The sequence below is a fragment of the Carettochelys insculpta genome, chromosome 2 (genome assembly GCF_033958435.1).
Source record: "Carettochelys insculpta isolate YL-2023 chromosome 2, ASM3395843v1, whole genome shotgun sequence".
Taxonomy (NCBI): Eukaryota; Metazoa; Chordata; order Testudines; family Carettochelyidae; genus Carettochelys; species Carettochelys insculpta.
The window spans coordinates 181,447,493-181,475,235 of NC_134138.1; the positions used below are offsets into that span (position 1 = coordinate 181,447,493).

At 38.7% G+C, this 27,743-nt stretch overlaps 2 protein-coding genes across 7 annotated transcripts in view; one reads left to right on the plus strand and one right to left on the minus strand.

The window, feature by feature from the left end:
• Positions 1 to 27,743, plus strand: part of COA1 (cytochrome c oxidase assembly factor 1) — a 210,530-nt gene that overhangs the window by 77,729 nt on the left and 105,058 nt on the right. For 5 of the 6 annotated variants that reach the window (XM_074988077.1, XM_074988073.1, XM_074988072.1 and 2 more), the window contains one exon: positions 24,665 to 24,705. The exons of the other annotated variant lie outside the window; for it this stretch is intronic. In XM_074988077.1, coding sequence (XP_074844178.1) covers positions 24,665 to 24,705 — 41 coding nt within the window. The remainder of the gene's footprint in view (positions 1 to 24,664; positions 24,706 to 27,743) is intronic. 6 annotated transcript variants of the gene reach the window in all.
• STK17A (serine/threonine kinase 17a) overlaps positions 5,750 to 27,743 on the minus strand; it is a 47,856-nt gene continuing 25,862 nt past the window's right edge. Inside the window, exons 3-7 of the mRNA XM_074988071.1 lie at positions 17,502 to 17,646; positions 12,684 to 12,810; positions 10,112 to 10,160; positions 9,853 to 10,032; positions 5,750 to 8,879 (exon numbers count right to left, since the gene is read on the minus strand). Coding sequence (XP_074844172.1) covers positions 8,555 to 8,879; positions 9,853 to 10,032; positions 10,112 to 10,160; positions 12,684 to 12,810; positions 17,502 to 17,646 — 826 coding nt within the window. The 3' untranslated portion in view covers positions 5,750 to 8,554. The remainder of the gene's footprint in view (positions 8,880 to 9,852; positions 10,033 to 10,111; positions 10,161 to 12,683; positions 12,811 to 17,501; positions 17,647 to 27,743) is intronic.

A 27,743-nucleotide genomic window follows, 5' to 3' on the forward strand; every position in this document is an offset into this window, starting at 1 on the left:
ACAGAATCTCAACTAGAAATCTTAGGTTTGCTACTTTTGTTCAAATTCATGCATCACAACGGCGTTGTGTTGGCAAACAAACCTAATCTGGTCCTACACTACTAACTAGTTTTTATTTCAAAACTCCTTTTACAACACATTTAAATGGCCTGACCCTCTATTCCGATAAATGAAATCTACTTTGCATCACCCATACAGTTCAGATGTAGCCAACTTCTCATTTTACACTGGCTTGCAAAATGCTGTACTTCCTTTACCACCAGTTTTACAGAAATGTGCTTATGGTCAACCACCTCCTATGCATGCCAGATTTCTTTGTTTGGTGTTTTTTTGTTTTTTTTAATTTTCCCTCATGCCCGTAGATGATCTCAATAACTCCCATAGCAGAGACAGAGACTGCATAACCCTGAAGGAGCAAGACAAATAGCCTGATGCTCAAGGCAAGATAATGTTTAGTTAGAAGTAATTATAATGGGAACCAGCTGAATACGGTTGGCTGGAATGGTAAAAAAAAAATTATAACTAGATTTGTTTGCTTGATGAGGACCTAGAAGATTGTCTAGGTGAAAGATATATACAAACTGAAGTTGATGTATTGTTGGAACACTATTGGCCCCAAGTTATGAGAATACCTAGATGATTCAGGCTCATTTTTGGCCCAACATCTAGTAGAGGCAGAGTTGCACTTTTGAGTTACAGATAGCACTTCTTCAGGGCTGGGAAAAGTAACATGTCATAAATAAACACAATATGAAACAGATTATTAAGAGGATTGGTGCATTGCATGAGCCCATTCAACTACGCAGTGGGGAATTAATGTCTGCTATCATGTGACAAACGTGGGTTAGTTACAGCATTGTATGAGTTAATGGCTCCATGGTATATTGAACACCTTATAATTGCCAACTAGTATAAAGTGCCTTTTCAGGCACATAGCTCAAGTGTAGTTGTAGCTAAGATGTGAGCATGAACTGCAGATCTGTGTTCAATTTCCAGCTTTGTCGCAGACTTCCTGGGTGCTATGGGGCAAGTCACTTAATTTCTGACTCAGTTCCCCATATATTAAATGGGGCTAAACCTACTTTTTCCACCACTTTTCGCATGGCTCATTATTTTTGTATACTCTTCAAGGCAAGGATTACATCTTAATGTGTGTTTATGCAATGAGGTGGATTTGGGCTAATGGCACTACAGTAATAGCACAGTGGCAGCTCTTCTGTTCCACATCGCCTCGGCAAAACTACCATTCCGAGATGAATCCAATGCTGCACTTTGTATCTTTTGTGTAGTCATTTTGGGCTGTGCAATATAGCTCTGGTAACATGTTTAAACCCATGTTGCACCAGCTAACATGACTATACAGGGCATAAGAGAATGAGGGTTGTTTTTTTTTGTCAGAATCTTAATTTAGAAGTTCTTATAAATGTTTCAGCAAAATGCTTTTTTCAGCTGTTTAATATATGGTAGCGTATAATAGCTATTTAATATATAACGATTGAACAGTGTCATCTACTTTGCTTAAATATTAGTTATTTTTAAAAGGTCGTGACACAATCTACCAAATATGACAGTTCAGTTTCACCTGGAGATATGGCTGACAGAAGCAAACCCCTGAACAGATGTCCCAACAGCTCAGGTAGGTTTCTTACATTGTGCCAGTCAGTACTAGTTCACACAGCAGCCAGGTGGCTCCTTCTGAGGAGCTGCTTAACATAGTTGTCAGGAAAACTGCAACAATCCACACAAGAATTACTTTTGCAGCCACCTCTGTTCATATTGGCCGTGTCTACACGTGCCCCAAACTTCGAAATGGCCATGCAAATGGCCATTTCGAAGTTTACTAATGAAGCGCTGAAATGCATATTCAGCGCTTCATTAGCATGCGGGCGGCAGCGGCGCTTCGAAATTGACGCGCCTTGCCGCCGCGCGGCGCGTCCAGACGGGGCTCCTTTTCAAAAGGGCCCCGCCTACTTCGAAGTCCCCTTATCCCCAATGGGGGATATTCCCCATGGGGATAAGGGGACTTCGAAGTAGGCGGGGCCCTTTTGAAAAGGAGCCCCGTCTGGACGCGCCGCGCGGCGGCAAGGCGCATCAATTTCGAAGCGCCGCTGTCGCCCGCATGCTAATGAAGCGCTGAATATGCATTTCAGCGCTTCATTAGTAAACTTCGAAATGGCCATTTGCATGGCCATTTTGAAGTTTGGGGCACGTGTAGACGTAGTCATTGTGACAAATGCTGCATGCTACATCCAGTATCTTTGGAAACTATTGATTTTATGGGTTGTTCGAGAATAGGCATTGTATTCTAATACTATTTCGGAGGAGCGTTCCAGCTCCTCTAAGAATTAAAAACAACTGGGGACAACTACTGGGGTCCTGAAACTATAAACATCGGATTTGGCAGGAACCAGAGAACCAAGGCAACAAAGGGGTTTTTGGTGTAGAACGCTAAGTTTAACCTGACAGAGGGGCCCATCATTGTTTCAAGAAACAGATGACAAAGAAAGCACAACCCTGCTGAAGCTTTGAAAGGATTTGAGGTCATCAGCCTTTCTGGCTCCCTTTTCCCCTGTGAAAGATAGGGTGGTGGAGATTTTTTTTGGAGGGGGGGGCAGCAGCCTGGTTTCTTTGTGTGGTTTTGTCATGAATAAATGTACTCTGCTTTAAAAATGCTGTTTGGTTACTTACGACTGCTGTTGTATATAACCTTAGGAGAAAGCAAACGTGGGGGTGGGGAGGGGGGCAGGGCAAGGTGATAGTCAGACCTGCTAGTTTAAACAGAGTGAATTTCTAAAGCTGGGCAGGTGTCTCTTGTGAAAGGTTACATCTGAGAGCACATTCCTGGACCAAATCACTGTGGCAAGGGAAGGTCAAAAGTGCAGATACTCTGCACCTCTGACAAATATCAAAGGGCAGGATGGCCAAATCTGCTAAACTCACAGAAACTCGAAATCAGCAGACAATTGACTCATTGCTAGCATGTTTTTCCTAACGTGCAGGGAAACATTCTTTTCAAACAAATAAACAAAATTACTTCCTTCCATTTTCCTTGGGTAGACTGGTAAGTAAATGATTATAGAACTTAGGGAAATTAGTTTTATTACCTCTCAGAAAATCCTCCATATGTCTTCATTGGTTATTTAATCTTGTTAGTTTTCTTTTTCAATGGCATCTAATGTTATAAAAAGAGATTATCAGATTTTTACTTTGGTGTGTGGCTGCATAGGTCTCATAACAGTAACATGCAATGTAATAGTGACATCTTCAAAAACAAAGACAGTAAACCTCCACCCCATCTGTGCATACTTCAGCTGTGGAAGTCATAGCCACACATTTACTGAGACTAAGAACGTAGAAAGGTTCAAAAAGGGATGGACATGTATATAGTGTGCAAACATGATTATTGCTAACAAATTCTAGAAAGTTAATTAAATCTCCAGAGTTTAAATGGGTAACTCTTGGATTAGAGGTAATTTCTCCTGGGTGTAGAGTGTGCGGAGCTGTCGGAAAAGATACTCAAATTGTGGTGCCCAATTTGCGTATCTTTTCTTGACAGTTCTGTCAGGAGGTTTCTCCAACATCTGGCCCATCTACATGGGGCCAAATGTCAGGAAACCTCCCCTCTCCCCCATCGAGACATCCCTTGTTCCTCATGGAACAAGGTGTACAGGGACATCAGCAGAATGCTTCCAAACAGCAGATCTCTTCTGGGAGATCTGCAGTCTGGACCTGCGCTCTGGCAACAGAACTTCTGTCAACGGAAGTCTGGAGTCTAGACCTAGCCTCATTTGGCTATAGCAGATTCTGAAACATCTGGTATGGGCCTCTATTTGAGGGTGGATACTGATCTAGATGGCATTTAGGTCTGCCTGTTATGTTATATGCCATTTTATACACAATTCACCAAAACTTAGTATTTTGAACTTGACTATTTTCAGTGACTTGCGCTCCGCCGCTTCGGTTTTTATTCAGTACAATTGAGATGATAATCCTAAATGGAATAGCTAAATATTTCTAAGTCTAGAAGCCATTAACAATTTTTTGAAATTACTACTAGTTATTAACATGACTGAGATTAATATTTGAAAGTGGTGTATGGCAAAGTTCATGAATATACATGTGATGGTTTTCTCACAGTGGTAAATACTCTTGTAACTAAGTCATTATTAGAACTAAAACAGTTACATAAGACAAAAAGAGAGTCCCGCATTCCTAGTTATCTGGTAAATCCACTGAGTCTTCCTGGTGCATGCTCTGCTCAAAGGCACGGTACATACTACACCTTCCCTTTCCAACAAAAGCAATCTCAAGCATAATATATACACCAACCCTGTGTCTACACGTGCCGCTTCCTTTCAAAAGGGGCATGTTAATGAGCCTGTTCAAAAGATGCTAATGAAGGACTGCATACTCATTGTGCATTCAAAGTGCAGCTTTTCGAATCACATGCCGCCCATGGAGACGGGATCTTCCAAAAGGACACCCCCCCCGTTTTTCAAAAGCCCCTCTTACGATTAACAGATAGGAAGAAGGGCTTTGAAAAACTTGGGGGGGGGGTCTTTTCAGAAAGTCCCGTCTCTCCAGGCTGCGTGATTTGAAAAGCCGCACTTTTGAATTGCCAAGGCTGCTATTATGCTAATGAGGGGGCTGCATATTCATTGAAGTGCCTCATTAGCATCTTTTGAACAGGCTCATTAACATGTTCCTTTCAAAAGGAAGGGGCACGTGTAGACCCAGCCCAACTGTTTCCATACAAATACTGTAAACACAATCAACTTTGTTAGCAGCACTCACTGAATCATTCAGGTGCTCTGCACCCTAATTGAAATGGTGGATCATAGCTCAGTTCTTGCAGTAACTGAATCAGCAGCCTGTTCTCTTTGTTGTTCTGAAGGGATCCTCTACTGGCCCCTTTCAATGCTCTGATCTGTACCTGTCTTCTCTTTTTTCCTATCTATAAAATGGGTGCAAGGCTCACTCACCATGAGTTTTGAAGAACTAAAATTCACTAATGTTAGAGTGTTGGGACCCTTGGCTGGAAGGTGAAATTAAGTAAAAGCTAGGAACTTTAGAAGCATGACCAAGTCAGTTTAGTTTTAACAATCTTGCACTGGCCAGCAGAAAAATTAGGTCTTTTCTGTGTTTAACGGCTGTAATTCTATAGCTGCACAAATGCTATAATTACAGGCGAGAAGTTGAGACACAGCATTGCATTTCTGAAGTTTGTTCTCAAATCCAGATAACACTGCTGTTTGTGTTAATATTGTCTAGCCCTGGCCCAGTTTCTTTATACCACCATTACTTTCCACATTTTATTACATCACACAACATGATGGAACACACCACAATATTAGTGCAGGCATCCAATATCAGAGACTTAAAATTGCTAAGCATTGTGTAAATTTTTTAAAAAAAGGTTAACTAAGCTGTTTTTCACCACCTTCTTACAGATCCCTCCAGTCAGCCCAATAGGTGGCATGCTATAAAATGATATAGCTATAAGCATCATCATGGTACATTTGTCCCTAGGAAGCTGCTGAAATATTTAGCACTTTCAAGTCTGTAAAACGGAACGGGGACTAAAATTTCAGCCCAAAGATTATACTTATTTATACATATCCGTGATGTGTTCTCATGCTTATTTTTTTCCAAAGTTGTATCTTGGCATAGCACGTCTGAAATTAATACCAAGCAAACTGAATAGATCTTTTCTTTGACTTTGAAATAGCAATACCTTAATTACAGTTGTATATATTTTTAATGGAATGGAAATAACTATTAAAGCTTCAGATGTGTGTGGAGTTGGCTCACAGCCCTGCAGTACATTAATAGAAACTTTATTTTTGCACTAAACAGACCAACTTAACATGTTTTGTTTATAACTTACAAACTAATACACTTTTACATAAATCTATACAAATTTCAGAATGATTTAAGTAGTATTGTACAATTCCACATTAAGGCACAAACAAAAAAAAACCCCCAACAAATCCAGCACAATGGAGATCTCAAAGCAGCCAATTCAAAAGAAGCTGGCCTTGTAACAGATATAACTCATTTAGTTTAAATAGGTTTTCATATTTCACTGTCATACAACATAACCGAAAAGGCAGAGGACCAAAGCTATGCAGCTCAACATCTCCCCTTGATCTTCATTACTGAGAACTTTCTATTAACAAGCCTACTGTAAAGGTATATACACAGGAAAATATGTTTTAAGGATCCTGCATCTAATGATTATGTAATGAAATATCATGAACTGAAATACTGTTAGTTGGTATTCAGCTATCTGAATACAGCAAAGTCAGATGATCCCTCTTAAGTATCTTCTATTTTACATAGTGTAGACTTGGACTATGAAATAGATATAGATTTACATAACTTAGATTTAAATATGTCCAAACATCTAATTCTTACTGCTCAGATTGTTTTAGTCAAGGAAAATAAATACCATTGAAATTTCCCTGGGACACGTATGGGTGTGGCTTAGAAGTTATAATTTCAATTGTGTCTGAAGTGAGTTTTCACTTGACATAGTTTGACCAATACAGATGATCTGGTCAAGCGATCCAGTGTAAGGAGGACAGAAAAATACTGAGACAACTTCAGCTCCTGCATCCTTGTAACAATATTTGATAGGGATCAGCACAGAGTTCACCAAATAGCATTCTGTAATCTGATCACTGTTGGTCATTTCCATAGCCCATAAAGACAATATAAGCTAAACCGCATATAACCTTCCTTTGTCAGAACTTTGGTTTTTATATTAGTTTTTCATAGTTATCCAAAAACATGCTTGAAAACTTCTTAACTTTTAAGAACATAAAACCACAATGGGTATTGTTTGCAGGGGGCATTATCTTAATGTAACAAATATACAACTCTAAATGCTTCAAAGAAATCAAGCACTTGATGGTTACAATATGGGTGAGTTATTCAGTTTGAATACACAACTACTGTACATGATGGAATGAGATGCTGCCCTATCTACATGAATATTCAGTATACAATTCAGCAGGGACAAAGCAAGCTAAATATGATGGAATATAGTAGTTTATAGATGCAATTTTTCTGATGTGGCTTCAACTGAAAGCAAAAAATCAGACAAAAATGCTGGCTCGGAGCCATCAAGGAAAGAGAGCTTTTCCCGCTATATGACACTGCTTTTCATGCTACCTCCTTCTATATCTTTTTAGCATCCGTTTCCTGCTTTATTACAACCATCTTAAACACAAACATTATAGTGAAAGCTACTTGTGCTTATTAGTAAAACCACTACTTATCTATCACTTATGTGAAGACAGAATTTTCAAGATTACCACTTAGTAGCGGGAAATCCAGGTTGGCAGTACCAAAAAAATTAAATGGTAAGCACAGGCTGGTTTGTGTTGTTGTTGGGGGGGGGGGGGGGCAAGACTAGTGTTGTGGAAATGAATAAAAATCTAATTTAGCTGCATTCCTATTTGTGGTGTGTCTTAGAAGACTTTATCATCAAGGAACTGTGAACAACATGGGGAAACTAAATAAACAGTTGAACAATTTATGAAATAACCATAAACTTCAATTCCACCAAAATGGAACTTTGGAACTGCACTGATATTGAAATGTCTCAGAAAACTAAGGACTCAATCTGATGTTCTGGCATCTGTAGGTCACACAACCTGTTACAAGTTTGCTGCCAACTTGGTCCCTAATTTATCCCCAAGAGGGACCATCCTCACTGACAACTGTCACATCTATGTAGCTGCCCAAGCCTATTCTTTATCCAGTTATAAATTATACCATCTTTTTCTGTATCCCAAGGGTAGGTTCTTCCCAGACCACAATTTATCCTATTCAGGGAATGATGAGTTCTTTCCTCAGCTGATGGGTAAACAGAAAGAGTTATGCAACTGAGTTTGTGGACTTTCTTTTCTACACAGATGGCAATTAGAGAAATAAGAAGTCATATTAATGACAGTTCCAGAAGAACCCCAAGTCTCAATTTCAAATTTAAAAACAAACAAAACAAGTGTAGATCCAGTTGGCTTGACTCTTCTCATACCATCCTTAATTAGAAGTTAACCACAGAAATCACTGTGGTATATCAGAGTAAAAAATATGTTGGGGCAAATCTAACTCTGTGTATTTACATTTAATGGCAAATTAATGCAAAAATGAGTCTTCTAGCACTTCTTTCATCATTTATGAAACGCCGCATAACATCAGGTTCTGCAGAACATGAGCTGCTGTCAATTACTCCCAAGTAGCGGAAGAAACAATATGAAAAAAATCAAATATCAAGTACAAATATCAAGAACAGTACAAACTCCCCACCTCCCCTAAGAGAAAGTAAATCATTATTGCTGTTGCACTCCTGTCAGCCACTTCAAAATTTTGCTTAAATATCCTGTGAAGTTAAAATCTTGGCACAGTTGTCTTAGCTGCCTTTTATCAACATTCTCCTCTTCACCTAGAAAGTTTTTTGCATATCCAGGTGAAATGCACCTTGAATACGATTTTTTTTTTGTAGGAACGATCCCCTTTAAGTTACAACTACAAAGTCCCATACAGTTCAGTAAATGAATTCTCCTGGTATTTCTTGCAGCAGTGGTTCTTCAAATTTAAACCGCTTGGAAATGGCTTTCTGTTCAGTTATTTTTTCTTTTTCTGACTGCCTACATTGTCCCAATGTATATGAAGCCACTACAATTAGTTCTTCAGTGACTACTGATTCCTCTCCAGTTTCCTCAGCAGCTATAGAGTTTTCAGAATCTCCATCCTTTCGGATGACAGTATTTACTGCCTCTGCTGTACTCTTGATGCTGCACACAGGGTCTGGAATATCACTTTGTGCTAGCCATGGGTGTTGCAGACATTCTTCAGCTGTTGCCCGTTCCCTATGGAGAGAAGAAGGCTCATTCAAAAGAATGGCAGAAAAATTGTCAAAAGAGGAATATTAAATGCAAGACTTGGATAAGAACTAGAAAGAAAACAGATTTCTCTAGGGATATGACTTTGCATTAAATAGGATTAACAGATCAGCTAGGGAACTAAACACAACTGTGCTCACAGTCATCAACTGCAAAGAAAAACTCAGAGTAACAGTAACAGCAGCCCAGTAACAGCAGAGGGGGTTAAATCCTCTAACATTTTGGTTTTATATACCTTGCTAAATATCAAATCCTATGAAATCTATAGTTTAGAGCTGCCTAATTACACAATGATTTATACAATACTGTGAAATAATTGTATCCTTGATGTTGCTTGCTGTTTTCCCTGTGAAACAATGTAGACAGTTGCTGAGGAAGGAATAGAAGTACCATGGATACTTTTCAGAAGCAAAGCAGCACTGGATGGGTTTCATTTGCCTCCCAGTGGCAACCAAGTCAAATCTGCTCTGTTCACAAGTAAAAAAATGATTTACTGATAGTCCAACAAATGATAGTAAAACATGTTACTAATCCATGCAGACTTAGACGCTAACTGCAAGCTCACTAACTTTGCAAGATTATTCAGGGAACAAATGCAAATGAGCAAAAGTACTACACCAAACATTTACTTTATTTAATTTTTGACAAGTATGGTTCAGTTTTGATTATTATTGCTATTACAATTCACGTAGTCTATTTTTGTAAATGTTAGAGAAGGCTTAGCAATACAAGACTCATTACAGCATTCATTTATGAGAAATTGGGAATGGGCCTTTCTGTACACACAAAATGTGGTTGTACATAAAGAAGTGCAATGTTTCAGTGCAAATCTTCAGTTACTCTATCTCTACTCTATGAATGACTCAGACAATGCTTTAGCTTGTAGTTGTATTTAGAGGTCATTTGGTCTCTAGAACAGAGAGGTTTTTAATGTACTTACTCAGGGTTCTTAACCAGAAGGGTTTTGATGAAATCCACAGCAGACTCAGATACGAGGTCAAAATCATCCTTGGAATAATTTATGTTCATTTGTGCTATATTTAAGAATGTTTCTTGTTTATCATCTCCTAAGAAAGGTGATATCCCTGTTAGCATGACATATGCTAGTACTCCAATGCTCCTAAATTAAAATAAAAAAAAGTATTAAGACTTTTAAAGATAAATTTTTTAAAAGTTGTACAGATTAAGGCTACACTTACCACATGTCTGTCGCGGTACTGATTGGGTCATAACTCAGAATTTCAGGAGCTATTATGAAAAAAAGCATAAAGTAAGTTTTGTGTTGCTTTGTTTTTTTGTTCAAAGCAGAACTAATTTGTTTACTCATTTATATGCAAAGTCATATGTCACAATTAGTATTACAATGCAAAACTAGGTAATTCTGAAGAATGAATAATGCAGCCCAGTTTGCATAATCTGGAATATGATGAAAACATCTGAAAGAAAATCTGTATCAAGTTAAACTTAATTTATAAACTGATCACTGTAATTTACTTTTTATTTAAAGAAAAATAATCTGTTTTCTGTTTTTTATTGCACTTGCTTTTTGAGTTTAGAAGTCTTAAATAACCACCCATTGTACAAAAAATGATGAGTTTTACAGCAGTGGTAGGCTACCTGCACCCCACTGGTGTTCTGTATGTAGCCCATGAAACATTGTTAAATGCTGCCCATGCACAGGGTTGCCAGATTCTACTGGCTTTTGTCCACAGTTTCCGGCCCCTGCCCCTCCTGCCAGTATTACAAAACTGTCACATACTTAAATTAGGTGCACATGAAGCTAGGTGCAAGCTGATTGCTCACAACACTGTGAGAGCCACATGCTTCTGTTTCCAAATTAAGTGTTGCTATGGTTCAATCGACACACCCTGCAAATTCTTGCTACACAAGTGCAGTTGGTAAAACCACCTTACCTTAACCTGAGAAACTGTCTTAGTTATGACAATTTTGTAGCCCACTGAGATGGAGGGCCACCTGTGTGGCCCACTCACTAGTCTGCATTGCCCCTAACTGTTTTATAGAGTAGTCACCTCTGTAAGTCAAACACACAAAAGAGATATAGAGTGACCAACTACTGAAAAGGCCTAAAACAAAAAACAGTCCTATAAACACTTCTGTTAAGCATATGGTCTGCTTTTAGCACCTACTATAATCTATAACATTTATACTTCATTTAATTATTTTCATGGTGCATACCTAAGACTGTCTAATCTTTCCTACTAGCAAATAAAATGATTTAGAACATTAGTGGTCTTTGCTAGCTCCAATTCTGTGGAAAGAGAGGACTTCTAAAAAAGGTACCTCCTATCACATCAGTTTGGCAAGCACTCAACTGTTTGGTAGAGTAAACTGCTCTAAAAATCCACACTGTGGTTCCATCACCCAGCCCTTGGATCAGTTAACAGAGAATTAATGTGTATGTGTGTTTGCTACTGATAGCAAGGAGGCTCTAGTTATTAAACATGACAGAAAAGCCAGAATGCTCTTAGTCCTACAGTCAGATGTCAATTGTCCCCATTTCCGCAGCACTGAAGAAACCTCAGGGACCAGTTCATAACTACAGATTGCAAACAAAGCAGACAAATGTTTCTTTCACTCACACAAAATGTTATTTTCAAATCATGGGGCCAGTGTAAGTTCAAATTATAGTTTTTATACTAAGGGTATGGATGTTAATGGTTCCAGTGACTTCATTTTAAAGCTATAATTGATTATACTAATTTTTTTTCGTGTGGTCCTGTATTTATATTATACTTTATGTCTGATGATGCCATACAGAAGCATTTTATCTTCTAGCACTTAGGTCTGTACAAATTGTGAAGACATTAACTCTTTTTTACTGGTAAGCAGGAATTTACATGATTATGTCTAAAGTTGAAGGTTTTTCCTATCATTCTTTTTGGTTATAGACAACATCCACATCCTTGAAGACTGAAACCATATAGCTGGACATGAGATACTTTATATATTTCATTGCTATTATGTATTGTTTTGGTAATTACAGCAGAACCTCATATTTACGAAGAGCTCAGGAAGGGAGGCTAAGTCTGAAAAATTTAACTCTGAACAAAACATGACGACTGTCTACACTGAGTCCTAGCACTGACAGTTTGATGCAAATAAGAAGTCTCAAATGCAAAATGGTAAATCATTTGCATAACTGCACAGCCAATGCACATATTCATGAGACTAATTTGCATTTGTGTCAGAAATTAAGCAGTGTAGATATGGTTCTGCCAGCAAGAACCCCCTTTGTCAGCAGGGCCTTATATGCCTGATTTTTTCCAGGCATAAAGCACTGCTGACAAATGGGGCTTTTGCCAGCAGACCCAAGTCTACACTGCTTGATTTCTGCAAATGAAATGCAAATTAGTCTCAATATGCACAATAACTGTGTGAATATGCAAATAAGCTGTCATTTTGCATTTGAGACTTATTTGCATTAAACTGTCAGCACTAGGGCTCCATGTAGAAACAGCCTACGGTTCTTTCAAAAGCTTACAAATGAATACTGAATATTTGAAGCTTTACTATGTGGAAGAAAAATGCTGCTTTTAACAACCTTAATTTAAATTAAACAAAGAGTTCCCTTAGCTTGGCAAGTTATTTAATTTTTTACTAGTTTACATTTAACACAGTACTGTATCATATTTGCTTTTTAATGTCTCTGCTGCTGCCTGATTGCATATTTCTAGATTCAAATGAGGCACATGATTGACTAGTCAGTTTGTAACTCTTGTACTTTTAATTCTGAGGATCTGTTGTACTTACCTACATATTCAGGAGTTCCCATAATTTCTCTTAACTCTTCACTGCTTTTCAGTATTCTGGAAAGGCCAAAATCAACTATCTTAATGTCTCCCAAAGGAGATTCACTAGTTAGCAGAATATTCTGGGGCTGAAAAACAAAAGGATCAAACAAAATGACTAGGTTTTTCAGCACTCAGCACACTAGACTATAGCATTGTAGGAGTGCAGTGGTGTTTTCAGACGACAAAATAAAGAGGATGTTTCTTCCAATACATGGAAAAAAAAATTTTTTTTTAATTTAAGACTCAGTCAAGCACTGAGACTGAAAACAAAATCAAACAAAACCTTTAACAGTAGGATGCATCTGTGTGGCTGAGAAATCAAACGCCTGCTGTTCTGAGATTAGCATATTTATGAGAAAATACTGGTGCTTACAATTTAATACTATCTACATGTGGAGACTCCAATTGTTTTCCCAACCACATACTTTTTTGTTAATTGTAGGGCTCTAATTTATTATTGACTTATTTTAGGCCACTTTTTATTTCAAAGTTTTAAACTCTAGAGATCTAAAAAAGCATATTATTTTGAATAGTCTGTTTTGAGACATTTTATCTGTTGTGCTTGATCTCAATTCTGCTTTTGAGATTAGAACTAAAAACCATTTTGTTTTAGAACATTTAAATTTGTTACCATCTGTAAGAAAATAAAATGTTAAAAACAAAAACACCCACGTTTAAGGCAATTGGACTGTTTTAAGAACCAATGTGTAATTCAGATGCTAATGTTTGGATGAACTTATATTTGCTCTCCTATTACTGAATTACTTGTGTGTCATCCATCAAGTTATGTTGATAGTCATTAAAAAATTTCTTTGGTAAAATATTGTCTGTGTATTATCAGAGTTGGCCCTCCATGGCCACAATGACTAAGAATATGGATCTTCAGAATTTGGATGACCTAATTATGAAAAGGAGCATTCCTGATGTAAGTTTTTCTCTTTGCAAAGAGAAACATATGTTTGATATTTCTGAAATATCTCACACACTATTCAGAGTCCACATCTGGGTGGATTTGGGTCCTGTGAAATCCACAGGGTAACAGGTTCCTCTGTTTCATGACAACCCCTCCCAGATCTATGTATGAACTGTGAAGGCTGTGGGGAGAAAGAAGCAAGTAAGCATCAGCCAATCATCTGCTAGTGGGGCTAGAATAAGCTCATTAACCCTTTCCAAAATCTCCATGACAATTCTGTAGAGTAGTATAATTGTGGTTGAAAAATGTTGGTCATGTTATGGATAGTAAAACAGTATTTTGCAAATGTAATGCCTGCTACATTTTTAGGACACTTTACAAAGTTTTCAATACTGTAACATCTTAATAAATTCCTCCACTTTTGCAAAAGTGAGCTGTCACAAAGAAGAAAATGTATAGATCATGCTCACTGCTTATATCAACAGTAAACTTTCACCAAGCTACACAAGGCAGAAGCTTATGGGATGGTATACAGGAGCATGTTTTATAATTCTGGTTTGCTCTGCACTAATCTATATTTAAAAAAAAAACAAAAACAAAATATGTATATGCACTGTTCTCCATGCCATTACAATTACAGGGGTAGTTGCACATGTGTAGACATACACAAGGTAGCTTTGACAGCCAGGTCAAATTACAACAGAGAAGCTGCAACAGGAGAGTATGATGTTCTAGTTTCTCAGGTATCTGCCCAGGATCCTATTAAATATAAGTTGGCTGCTTGGGATCTGGTCCCAGATGCTCACATTGCGTGATAATTTTGTATGCTTCTGTCATGCATAGCTTGTGGCTTCTTTCATCTCAACCACTTCACTTCTGGCATGGAAGAGAGCAGGCGGGTCAGGACTCAGGCTAGTACAGGGGCCCTGCCAGATGCCTAAGAGCTTAGAGTGAGTACTGGTTCTGGATGAAACCCATTCTGGAACAACTCTGCCAGCCATTTTGATTAGGGTACCCCAGTTAGGCAATAGCTGGTAATTAAGATGCAGCTTCTACTTTTAACCACATTATGCAGACTCACTCACTCTGCATCCACTGAAAGTATGTCAAATTCCTCTGCTTTGAAAGATTTCAAAACTTATTATGTGTGATAGCCTGTACAGCTCTATGCTCAATTCTTTCATGAGATTGATAAATTTCATACAAAATATGACTTGAGAGAAATCATCTGAAAAGTCATAATCTACTCATCATTATTTTTCTGATAAAATATGTGTTGTAATATTGTAAAGTTAGTTATTCTATTGTAGGAAATCACTGGGAAGAGTCACAAATCAGTTCCCTAGAAACAAAAAGGTTAGGCAACACTTCAGCCAGGTGTCATCAAAATTAAATGGACCATCATCTGATTAAGTAGCCAAGATATAGATTTGTCAACATGTAGATTTTCAGTCACATCCTTTTCTTTCCTGCCAAAGTAACAGTGTGGAGTTCGCACCCACACAAACTGTCTCCTGAACATCAGCAGATGATTCCTTTTATAGTCCTCTCTCTTGGAGAGAGAGAAAAGACATCCCAGAATTATTCTTCCTTTCTCTTTGCCCTTTCTATGCATCTGAAGAACAACAGAAACAGCTCTGGACTGGACAGGGATCCTGACTGAAAGATTCATCCAGTCAGACTAAAACAGATAACACAAGAGATGTTTTCTTTCAATTCACTCTAGCTTGTTAAATTAGAGATTAGTTTAAGTTACACATTAGTTACAAGTTACATTTATTTTCACAGAGAAAATTCTGACATGCTTCCTACTTGTAATCACTTAAAATCTATCTGTAGTTAATAAACTTGTTTTATCTAAACCAGCATGTTTGGGTTGAAGTGCTTGAGAAACTGCATTTGGGAAAACAGGATTTGCACGTATGTTCTATTAATAGAAAGAAAGACTATATACAGTTGGAGTGTCCAGGAGGGCTGTACAGGATGCACATTTCTGGGGCAAAAGTCTGGGACTAGGAATTTCCTAGTGTTGCTTTGCAGTGTAATTCAAGAGCAGTTGGATGTAGGTAGCACTCTTGCAATACAACCAGGAATCATTTATACATTAGATGAGGTGGTGTGTGAGTATACCTGGACTGGGTAATTCTCAAAGTAAATCAGGGTAAAAGGCACCCCAAGTTGGCAAAATGAGGGGACACACCTGTTCACTGGCCCAAATTGTACCACGGATAATGTCACAGTCAGTTTTGACTATTTTCCTACAACTTAAAATATTTGTATTTTATTTCCTGGTAGGAGATTAAAATAGTACTCCTTCCAGGTATGTCATGACAGATTCTTTGATGTGGTAAGATCTTTTGCAGCCAATTATCTCCTAATCTTCTAATCCTAATCTGACTAATCTTCTGGAGTTTGTGTGTTCCCCAGTCATTTCTGGCTGCTATCTTCAGAACGCATTTTATCATTGTTTGCTGTACAGTAGACAAGGTAAGCCTGTCAGCTGACAAAGCTACTTCTGGATGAAGCGGAAGTAGTTTTATAGTAGTTCTACCTTCTGACTGGCCAAGTCATTGCATTTAGAGTGTGCATATCATCATCCTGTATTTTAAATATTATGTTGCCCAACAACCTCCAAACAATTCTCTATAAAACCAGACATGTATCTATGGCATTTATTTTGAAAAACAAAAAAATAAAAATTTTTCCACCATTGAAAGATGAAATCCATCATTAAAAATTGTGGAGAAATCTCTATGGGAGTCAGAATTTTGAGTTATCATAGTACAGTAATGCAAAATGCTTCTACCTATGCAGAAAAAGCACCCTTTTATAATTGCCATGGGAATCACAAATGAGTTTCTGACCAAAGAAACCTAATCTCAAAGTTTTGCCACATAGCTGAACCATTCAACCTGAAGCCAGCTTTAGATGGCAGTTACTTCACTTTATTCTGCAATCTTTTCTTAATGAATGCAAAAGTTGGCAAACATTGACTTAAGTGACTTCAACGTTTCTTTAAAATATTAAATTGTCACATGCAGTATTATAATGCTATGCATCAGTCCATATGTACCCAAATACAAACAACTGCTGCTTACCAGCCTGTACCAGGATGGGTTCAAATAAATTCTTAACCAATTTTTTCCAAATTTCACAAAGCATAAATTGTTACTCAGGTCTACATCAATGCCAACTTACATTTAAAAACTGTTACTAGAGCACAAAAAGGAAACACTGCATGAAGCTCAGTTTTGTTTTTAACAACATGCACCACAAGTCAAAAACTTTATCCATCTGGTTGTGTAACATATTAGCAATTTTATGTCCATATTTCATAGACACTTTTGACAATTACAAAGAAATATCTATTGTACAGGTTGAACCTCTCTACTCCAGCCCCCTTGGTACCTGACTGGTGCCAAACATAAGAATTTGCTAGACCACAGTAAGTCAATATTGTCTAGCAGCATTATTAATGCTTCCACTGATTTAGCAGGGTCTTAAAAGATTTTTAAGGGTAATTTAGAGCTAAACACCACCACAGAACACAGAGCTAGGACTGATGGCTGTAAACAAACTTGGCCATACCTACAGTAACTGGGCTTCTGGCTAACTAAAATCATACCAGAATGTGAATGTTGTTCGATGAATGTGTGCCAGACTAGAAAGATTCAACCTGTACCATCAAAAGATGAATTCTGTAGTTTGCAAAATGCAGAGATATATATGCACATTGTTTTTATTTATAAATTAGGAAGGCATTCTAGTATGAGTTGGTACATACAGATGGGCACTATACCCAGGCCAGCCATCAGTGTTTTATTACAGTGTGGACATACTCTGAGAAAAAGTACACACACTTACTTTCAAGTCAAGATGTACCACATTATTTTTATGTAAAAATGAAACTCCTTCTAAAATTTGCCTCATAAGCTGCTTAACATCTTTTTCTGTGAAGGCTTCTTCCCTTTCAGCCACACACTGGTCAAAGATTTCACCTCCAGCAGCACTATGGAAGAAAAAAAAATAAACTTTTTTAATCTCTAAAGCAATGATACTCATATCCAAGTCTTCATTCTATTGTGGTTACTTAGTATTTACTGTTTTTTAGAATGAATGACTTTTACACATCAACCTTACAAAATTGTTTTCCTAAAGCAAGCAATTTTGGAAAGCAAATTCTGCCAATATTATGGTAGCCTATAAAGCACACTCACCATAGCGTCTGAGAATTTGAAGATGACATTTGTGAGTGAATGAACATCATACATAGGCTTAAATTTTCTGTTAATTATATAGCAATACATCAGTAAGAACATCAAGTGTTTGTAAATCCCTAATGCCATATACTACTAGTCTTCTCAGTGTAATGGAAAAGGAGTTTAAGTAATTACTGTTCTACAATGCTATTCTTCTACTCCATTTACATTTGCTGTGTTTTATCCTGTAAAAAATATCTTTATTCACAAAAGGATTGAGCAATCAAATGATTATTAGTACAAGATTTATTTTTTTTAAAAAGGTTACAAATTCAAAAATAAACTGTTAAAATATTAAAATGTAAACTGTTTCCTCTTGCTAGAGAATTTTTTTAGAAAGATTAAAATGTACATCTGATTAAGCAATATGAATTGAATACACAAATTTATACAGCTGATTAGGTAAATGACCTATAACTAGATTAGTCTACAATGAGCCTCTGAAAGCCATTCATTTCTAGATCAAGTCTTATCAGACATAAAACAAGCCAAAAGAGAATTCTAAAAATCTTTAATTGCAAATAAGGACTTACATAGAACTAATGTGGAGCTTGGCATAAGAGTAATCACAAACTAGTAGATAACAGGCTTAAGCAAATCCTGTTAAACCATGTAGAATGTTCTTGACATTCTGTTTGGTTTGTTTATAAAGTTCTTGCAAAATTATAAATAGCTGAAGTATACAAATTTGCTTGGTGGTGTCAGCTAAACTGTAATGAAAAAAGTGAAATAGTATAAAAGATACGGTCATCAAAAACTGGCAGCCATCTGTGCCATAAATATTGAGTCTGTTCTGGTATGACTATGGTCTGAAGAAGTGGGTCTGTCCCACGAAAGCTCACCTAATACATGATTTTGCTAGTCCTTATAGTGCTACTTGACTGCTTTTTTGTTTTGATAGTATATAGACTAGCACGGCTTTCTCTCTGTTACTGGTAGCCATCTATTGCTCTACTCTTTTACAGTCATGAGAAGAAATGGTGCCAAATTCAGTACTTGAGTCATGGGCAGTGTTCCCTGTAAGCTGAGCACTTAGACAGCCATCTCGGAAAGATTCAGCTGCTGCTCAGCTGATTAGCAGAGCGCCACAGACAATAGGATGTGTTTCTACTGGTAGTGCAAATCTGCATATGCCCAGGTGCACATAAAATTTATTTCACACATTGATGGAAAAAATTACAGGGAACATTAGTCATGGGGAGATATATTCCCCTACTGCAATTACACTAACATGAAAATCCTCCTCCATTAAGAGAAAATTTCCAAACCAGAAAACAAAAGAAAAGAAAATTATGCACTAAAATGTAGGGGAATTACACTACTTAAACCCATGAGATGTTTTTGTTAGATTCTACTTTTTTTTATAGGTACCAAGTTATGGAAACCTTAGAATATGAAAACATCATAAAAAGCTAGATTCTCTCATCTTAGTATATTCAAAGTCTAAATACAATGTAAAATGAAAATCCAATGTTGCACCATGCTTATAGGGCACGTCTACCATTTGAGCTGAAGGTGTGGTTCACAGGCTGAGGAGATATATGCAAGAGCTAGCTCTTATCAAATTAGCATGCTAAAAATGGAATACTGCTGAAGCAGTTTCAATATTAGAATGGGACAGACTCCCAGGCACAGATACTAGATACGTAGGCTTTGCTTTCCATTTTTAGCATGCCAGCTTGATGACAGCTAGGTTGTGTCTCCCCTCAAACTAGGAATCAGGCTCCCCTTCCTCCTCCAGCTTGATGTGTAGACATATACTTAGAAGTGAACCATTTCTAAACCAGTCTTTAGAAATCTGCCACTTTGCTTTTGCAGGCAATTAAGGCATAGAACAACTTCCTTTGAGTCAGAGATTTCTGTTACATCCGTAGGAGATGGATTGGGCCTTTACACACAAAAGAGACTGATCTGTCCTAATGCACAAGTCATAACATCAGGGTCTCAGACATGCACATCCACTAACGTGACATATATCATCACATGCCAGTAATGCCCCTCTGCCATGTACATGACTAATTGAACAATCTCTGCACCAGAAGATAAATGGATAAGATAAGAACACTATAGAAAAGTCAGCTCCATCTGCTGTGATATTCGTAAAGGATCTCTGATTTGCTGCAAGTTCACACCAAATGGACCTGACCCAACAAACAACCTGTCAGGGATGGTCTAGAAGAAGGTGCACGGTTGTGCAAGGAGTGCAGAGAACTGGATTTGACCTCTTGAGATCCCTTGCAGTTCTGTGATCATGCCAACTTCAAGGGAACTAAGTTTTCAATTGCTACAAATTTCCTTTATAAACCTGCTTCCCCCACGGGGAGCCCCCATTTTAGGAACTGGTAGAAACTGGATTCTACAGCATGGTAAAAAACAAACAAACAATCTATGTTAACAAAAATGGTGCAATATGAGTGCAACTATATGAACAAAAAAAATCGTATTTCAAAAAAAGATTCCGTGTGCGCTAATCAGTACTTCAGAGGGTCAGTCAGGCATATAAATGAGTTGTCAAATTTATTTTAAAACACTTTTATATTATCGCTATTTTGATGTAAAGATGCAATGCAAAACTCCAATTAAATTTGTATTTCATATACATTTTGAATGCTGAACCCTCCTGCTACCTAATATTTTAAAAAGTTGAACACAGTGGGAGTCAGACATCTATGTAGTTTTGGAAAGGAAAAAAAACACCTACTAGGTACCTATTTGCATTGTTAGGTCTCCAAATACTTGCTTAAATCTGACTTTTAATATCTGACGAAAACCTAATGTGCTGGTACAGTATTTTCTCTTTGGACATGCCCTACCTTTTCAGAAATCTTGTATAAAGGCACTTGCAAATACAAAGCAGAAACATTTTCACATGAAGCTTTTCTTTAATACTAATTTTTGCACGGTAGAGGACAGAACAAGGACAACTTCTTCCAGGCAATTCTCTCTGAGTATGGTGGTGATATGTTTTGGTCAAGTTTAATACACTATGATATGTAGCTTGAATAAATTAACTAGTGACCCTTCACGGAAACACAAGAGAAATTACTGCAAAACTGTTTTGTATATCATTACAGCACAGCAAGCACAACTGATGCCCTTAAGCAAAAACAGTCTGCAAGCCATGAGCTAACTCAGTCACAAGTCGTTAGAAGCATAATGCTGTAATGAACTCCAAGTCCAAGTCTGACTATTCACTCCACTATAGTATATTGCTTTATATATTTCCAAGCTATACTACCACCTAGAATTTTGGGAGAAAAAACCAATACCATGCTTAACATAAATTTACAGGAATGTCATATTACCACCAATTTGCACATGTATGATTAATTCATTATATATCTCAAATAATGAAGATGCTTGAGTCCAGTATTAACACTTACCCATTCTTACCTCCAGTAAAAGGGTTTCTTTTCCCACAATTTAAGTGTGTCATGTAAAGCTCAGAAAATAATGCATGGCTCTAAGTATGTGTGTGTTTATGGCAAAAGTCAAAGGGTCTAAATCAAGTGTAGGCAACTGCCAGGATGCAGTCCAAATGCCACCCCCAAGGATAGGGCTTCCCTCCCCAGCAATTGTCCAAATATAGCTTTTTCTTTTTTTTTTTTTTTTTTTTTTTTTTTTTTTAAAAATACACACACGCCCCCCTCACAGGGCTGGAAGGGACCTTGAGAGGTCATTGAGTCCAGTCCCCTACCCTCACAGCAGGGCTCATCACCATCCCCGATAGTTCCCCCTGCCCCCCCCAACCTATTTGCCCCAGATCCCTAAATGACCCCCTCAAGGGCTGAACTCACAACCCTGGGTCCAGCAGGCCAATACTCAAACCACTGAGCTATTCCTCCCCCTCTGCTGCAGGTGGTTCCATAAAGTTTGTTTACAGCCACCAGTTCAGGCTCTCAGCGTTCTGTGCTGTTATTTAGCTGTAATTTGCCCCAAATGTCTTCTAAGAGCCCAGTAAGCAGAGGACATGTTGGTAATGCTGCTAGTCAACACTGACCTCCTGTGGTTTGGCAAAAGTCAGGTCCTGAGGGTGCTGGACTAGAGAGGTTCAACGTGTAGTACCAGTGAAGATATGCTATAGCCCCTCTTCATCTTTGGCTAGCCATGAGGGTTGGGAAAGAATATTATGATCATATTGTATTAGAGAAGAGGTTCCCAAACTTCTCTTATTACGCATACTCTCTTCCAAATCTATCAGATACCAAATGTACCCTTCCCGTCACATCACTGATACTCTGTGTGTTAACGCTATGGCTGTGTCTTCACTACAAAAATAAACTTTGAATTTGCTCACTTCAAAGTAACAGACTGAAGTTGAGTGTCTACATACACCCTACTTTGAAGTTAAACTTCTAAGTAGGGCACTGCTCTATTCCCAGGAATGGAGTAAGGGCTTTGAAGCTGGGCTCCCTACTTCAACGTTAACTTCAAAGTAAGGGAAAACGCATGTAGACTCTGCTGGCTACTTCAAAGTAGTGCCGAACTTTGAAGTTAACTTCCAAGTTTGTGTGCGTCTACGCTAGGAACTGTCTGTCTATATTTCATTAGTTATAGTGTGACGTTCACAACCAAAAAACTCCTAAGTTGTTTTGTTTAAGGTGCAGCAGCCTCCGGAGCCACAGAGCACTCAGCTGCAGCAGGGGAGAACCTGACAGGGCAGGGCTTCTGGAAGAGGAAGCTGACAAGGCAGAGAGCCACCCACATGCTGCACGTGGAGGGAAGTCAGACTGCATGAGAGCTGGGGGGAGGGGCAGCCACACCCGCCCCTATTGGAGCTGCGCAGCCACATTGAAAAGGGGTCAAAGCATGAAGGCAGATAGGAAATGTTAGCAAAAAGATATTTATAACCAAAATATCAAACTAGTGGGTGTCTGCAATGGACAGCAAGCTCCCAAAAATATTTTTGGCAGGATGTGGGAGTGGGCTGTGGCTGCAGAGCCACTTGAAATGTTGAAGCAGCTGAAGTAGTCCCCCAGACCATCTTAGTCTCAGAGGGAGAATTCCTCCCGGTGGCAGCAAGCCCCCAAATATTTATAGCCGCCCGGAGAGACTTCCCTCCCCACAGCTACAAGCCCCATTGATCCTATGCTAGGGTTATGAGGAAGGTTCAGTGGTGGGGCCCGCTGAAGTGGTCTCCCCCCCCCCCCCCCCCCCGATTATCTTAGCCACTGGGGAGACTGCCTCCCGATGGCTGCAACCCCCAAATATCTTTCCCACCCTTGGAGCCCTAAAAACATGTGCAAGCTAGGATCTAGTGCAACCTGGCAGCATGGTCACCACCAATGGCAGATATATCCTTTTATCGTTGGGGGGCTACCCATGTGATGTGGCTCAGCATGGCAAAGACCCCAACTGTGTGGCGCCTGTAGGGGTGGGAAGGGGGTTTGTGCACAAATGTAAACCACTGAGAAGTAGTTTCTCAGCATCTTATGGAAACATGACCCCGACATGCCTTGTTGCCACATGGTGCGGCAGGGCACCGGCTGCCACCAGGCAGCGCAGAAGAAAACAACAAGTGTAGAGGCAGAACCACAGACTCCCTGCAGGGGCTATTTGTATTGGGTAGATGAACTCACAGTGCTAATTGCGAAGAAAGACATTTCTCGGGCTCTCATACAAACATGACCCCACAGCCACAGGCTTGCTGCTCCTGCTTTGAAAGTCACGGTCTTCCTGTTACCTAATTCTGGCGCACCTGAAGAGCAGCGGCCAGAGCAGAGCACTGAGGGGCATTGTTGGTTACATATGGGACACCCCTGGAGGCTAATACATTAGATTTTAAGATGTGGCGCTTCCACACTGGCCTTTAATTGAACTTTTGAATTCGAGGTTGACAGGATACCCATGAGGTAATGGCAATACTGTAATCTCGATATAAGTGCTCCAAAATTGAGCTAATGGTATTTAAAGCAAAGACAGTCATATGGTAATATTGAGCTAAATGCCTGAGATTTGAATTTCTCATAGTGTAGATGCAGCCTTATTAAGAACTGTTTCATGTTCACATGCATTGCAGCTCTTCAAGTATCAATTAAGTATTAACTGAATTTGAAAAAAAATGGTTCTTCTCACTATTTCAGTTTCGGACCCCTGCCCAAGGGTAAGCATATCACAATTTGAGAGCCCCTGTTTCAGAGGTAACTGTTACCCATATTGGAAATAAAACTATCACTTTCTGTAGATGGTGTTACATATTTAGTGCACTAAGTTATTTTAGCACAGAGGAAGCTTTTAGTTCTATAGCAGTATACATAATTTTTTAAATGAAAAAATGTGAGTTTAAACAAATTACATAAGAAAGCAGCTAAATATATTCCATGAGTCTCATACTTATTTTACATTTCTACTTGAGTCTTTGCAAGCACAAGAGAGTTAGGACCAATTATTTAAAATGTCATCTTTTATAGACATGTAACCATTAGTGTATTAAAATAATGCAAGATGTTATAAAACTAATAATTTATAAAATGCAATGAAACAAAGCAAAGTCTGCATGTGGACTGCACTGCAAAAAGATATACTCTAGTGAATTCATTTTATACTTTAGGAAGTGCTAAAAATATACTACATTAAAGCAGAGAATTTGAATTAGATAAATTTCCATACTGACGTAGTAACATAAAATTGGCATTAACTACTGGTTTTGGTATAGCATAGCCTGAAAGTGTTTTGATGTGTAAGCTACCCGGTGATTAATTTGAAGCTTCTGACTGGAACTTAACAGCTGGAATTAAGCCAAGCTGTCACTATCTTGTTCACTTGCAGTGTTGTTGCAGCTGTGTTGGTCCCAGAATTGTGGAGACAAGGTAAGTGAGCTAATATTTTATTGGACCAACTTCTGGTGGTGAAAGAGACATGTTTCCCAGTTTACATAGAATTCTTTGTCAGAAGATTAGAAGGATTGCTTACAACTGTTTAGAGAATAATCATATGAATGTGTAAACTGAGATGCAGAACTGGAAGGAGTAATATCCAAGGAACATGAGAGTAGCACTCTGGGGCCCAAAGTGAATACTGTTTACTTTAGTTCATTTTTACACTGGAAAACTAGCTCTGATGGAAGTCAAGCTATAAACTGCCAGAAAAGCCTTGCTTTCCCCATAAAAATGCCCCACAAAGGAGGGAGGGTCAGTATGTACCCATTTAGTATGGGTCCATTGACAGAAATATGAAAACTATGTACTGTTATTTCCACTCTGGTGGACCCTATCACTTCTAACTGGAAACAATATTTGATTTCATAGTACATGTTCACAACTAGCTTCACTCAGAATTTTGTTGGAATCCTTGGGAAAACAAATACGAGGCAACAGGTCTCGCTTTGAATACTACCAATAAGCAAGTAGACTGGAAATTTATACCTCCACAAAAATGTCTATTTTTCCTGGGTTTTTACAAACTAATTACATCCTACATCCTATTTATATCATGGTAGGCAGTACTTTTTTTTGTGTTTTCCGGTACTGAGTCCTGGCACCTTGGCAGCTCCAGCTGCAGGATTGGCTGGGGGAGTGGAGCAGGGAGCCAGCTGAATACCAGCTCTTTTTATTTATTTATTTGGAGGGGGATAAAAAAGAAGCACTGATGTTAGGCATAAATGGATACCTAAGCACTGAGTCAACAGCTGCATTACAAATATCTTGGTGAAAATAACTGACTTGTTATATGCATTAAAAATGGCTCAAACCAATTAAGGAAGGGATTTATAGATTTGGACAAAGCCTCCCTCTCCCATCCTTTGAAGACACTGCACAGGTATTAGTACATGACAGAGGGAGATCGGTTCTTGAGACTTTCCTAAGTATTCTTCCGTCAAAAAACAATTTCAGTTGCCACTTAATATAAGGATTTATCATATACACACAAACAGAGGATTTTTACTATTAACAACTGCGGTAGTGCCCTACAGCCCTAATCAAGATCGGGGTATGGCATTTTGCTACACTCTGTAGCAGTGTATAGAGAGAGACGGCACCTAAAAGATTTTGCAGGCTGAACTGTAGGTTTATTAATCCCTTGAGTCCAGAAGGTCAGAAGTTTACTCATACCAGTTTTGTTTTAACATGTCACTGAAACCTGCTGACATTAGAAAAGTGTCCGAATATATTTGCTGAAGTCAGTGGAAATGTGCTTTTGTAGTTTACAATCCTAAATGTGCATTGTATGTGTAATGAAGTATTAACTCCTATAAAAAACCCAGCAGTTGTGTATGTCATAAAAATAATTATTTATTTATAGATTTCATTTCTATGCAGACAACATCCCAGATGGATCAAAATTTTGAAACTAGCTATTCTGGTTAAATATCACTAGCAAACTAAATGAAGACAGATGCCATTCTAGTTCTCTCCTCCTCATTCAGTTACAATCCATAGACAATCTACATGCTGTAGTGGAAGTAAAGAATATATAACAAGGAATTTTTATATAAAGTACCTATTATAAAAAGGTTCTACAGCAGAAGCGCAGGATTAGAAATACTTCAGGAATGGTCATTCAGAACTTCAAACAGAACATGCTTGTTCTTTCAAAAGTTTACCATTGAACAGTGACTTAATAAAGCTTTGACACTACTATGCAGAAGAGAAGTGCTGCTTTATCTTTTTTCCTCCGTCAGTAGTTTACCACAGGTGAACTTGTGGTCCAGGCAGGTGAGTTTGTGAACAGGGAGTTAAAGAGGAAGTTCTCCAGGCAGGTAAAGGAGAAGGCAAAACAGGATTCTTAAGATGGCAGGCATGGATAGTGACAGGTCTGCTGCTGTTACCTGCTCGGGGTGCACCATGTTTGTCTTCCTCCCTGAGGAAAGAAGGGATTTTGTCTGCACTAAGTGCAAACTGGTCTCCATTTTACAAGAAGAAAGAGGACTGGAGGCTCAAGTGTTAACGCTATACTCAAAGAGGATGAAGATTTCCTTGGCAGAAGGGAGCGTTTAATCTTGCAAGCACGGCAGGTGGAAGAACCGGGGAGGATGGTAAGGGACAAAGCGGAGAACTGGCAGCACGTAACTTCTAGAAGAAGAAGAAGGCTGGTACGAGTCTCCCATTGATACAGAGATAAGTAATCGCTTTCAGGCACTCTCCACTGGTTCTGCGGTGGTGAATGCTTTGGAAGGAGCTTCACAGGAAGAAAACTGCAAGAGAATTGCTTCTACTGCAGGACAGAGGATGTGTAGTCCTAGGGGTGGGAGTTCAATGACCACCACCCCCAGATGAAAAAGACGGGTGGTGGTGGTAGGGGACTCCCTCCTAAGACGGACTGAATCATCCATCTGCTAACCGGACCTGCAATCTTGTGAGGTGTGCTGTTTACCGGGAGCTTGAATTCAGGATGTGACTGAGAGCCTTACAAAACTGCTCAAGCCTTCAGAATATTACCCCTTCCTACTTCTGCATGTGGAAACTAATGATACGGCCAAGAATGACCTTGAGCGGGTTACTGCAGATTATGCGGTGCTGGGAAGAAGGGTCAAAGAATTTGGAGTGCAAGTGGTGTTCTTGTCCATCCTTCCTGTCGAAGGAAAAGGGATAGGTAGGGACCATCGAATTGAGGAAGTAAATGCATGGTTACACAGGTGGTGTCGGAAAGAGGGCTTTGGATTCTTTGATCATGGGACGCTGTTCCAGGCACAAGGATTATTGGGAAGAGATGGGGTCCACCTAACCAAGAGAGGAAGGAGCATTTTTGCAAGTAGGTTTGCAAACTTAGTGAGGAGAGCTTTAAACTAGGTTCTCTGGGGGACAGTGACCAAAACCCTGTGGGTAGAAAGGAACTTGGAGGCCGGGAAGAAATGCAAAGAGGAGTGTACAACAAAAGTGGACCCTTGGTTCGAGTAGTGAGGGCGAGG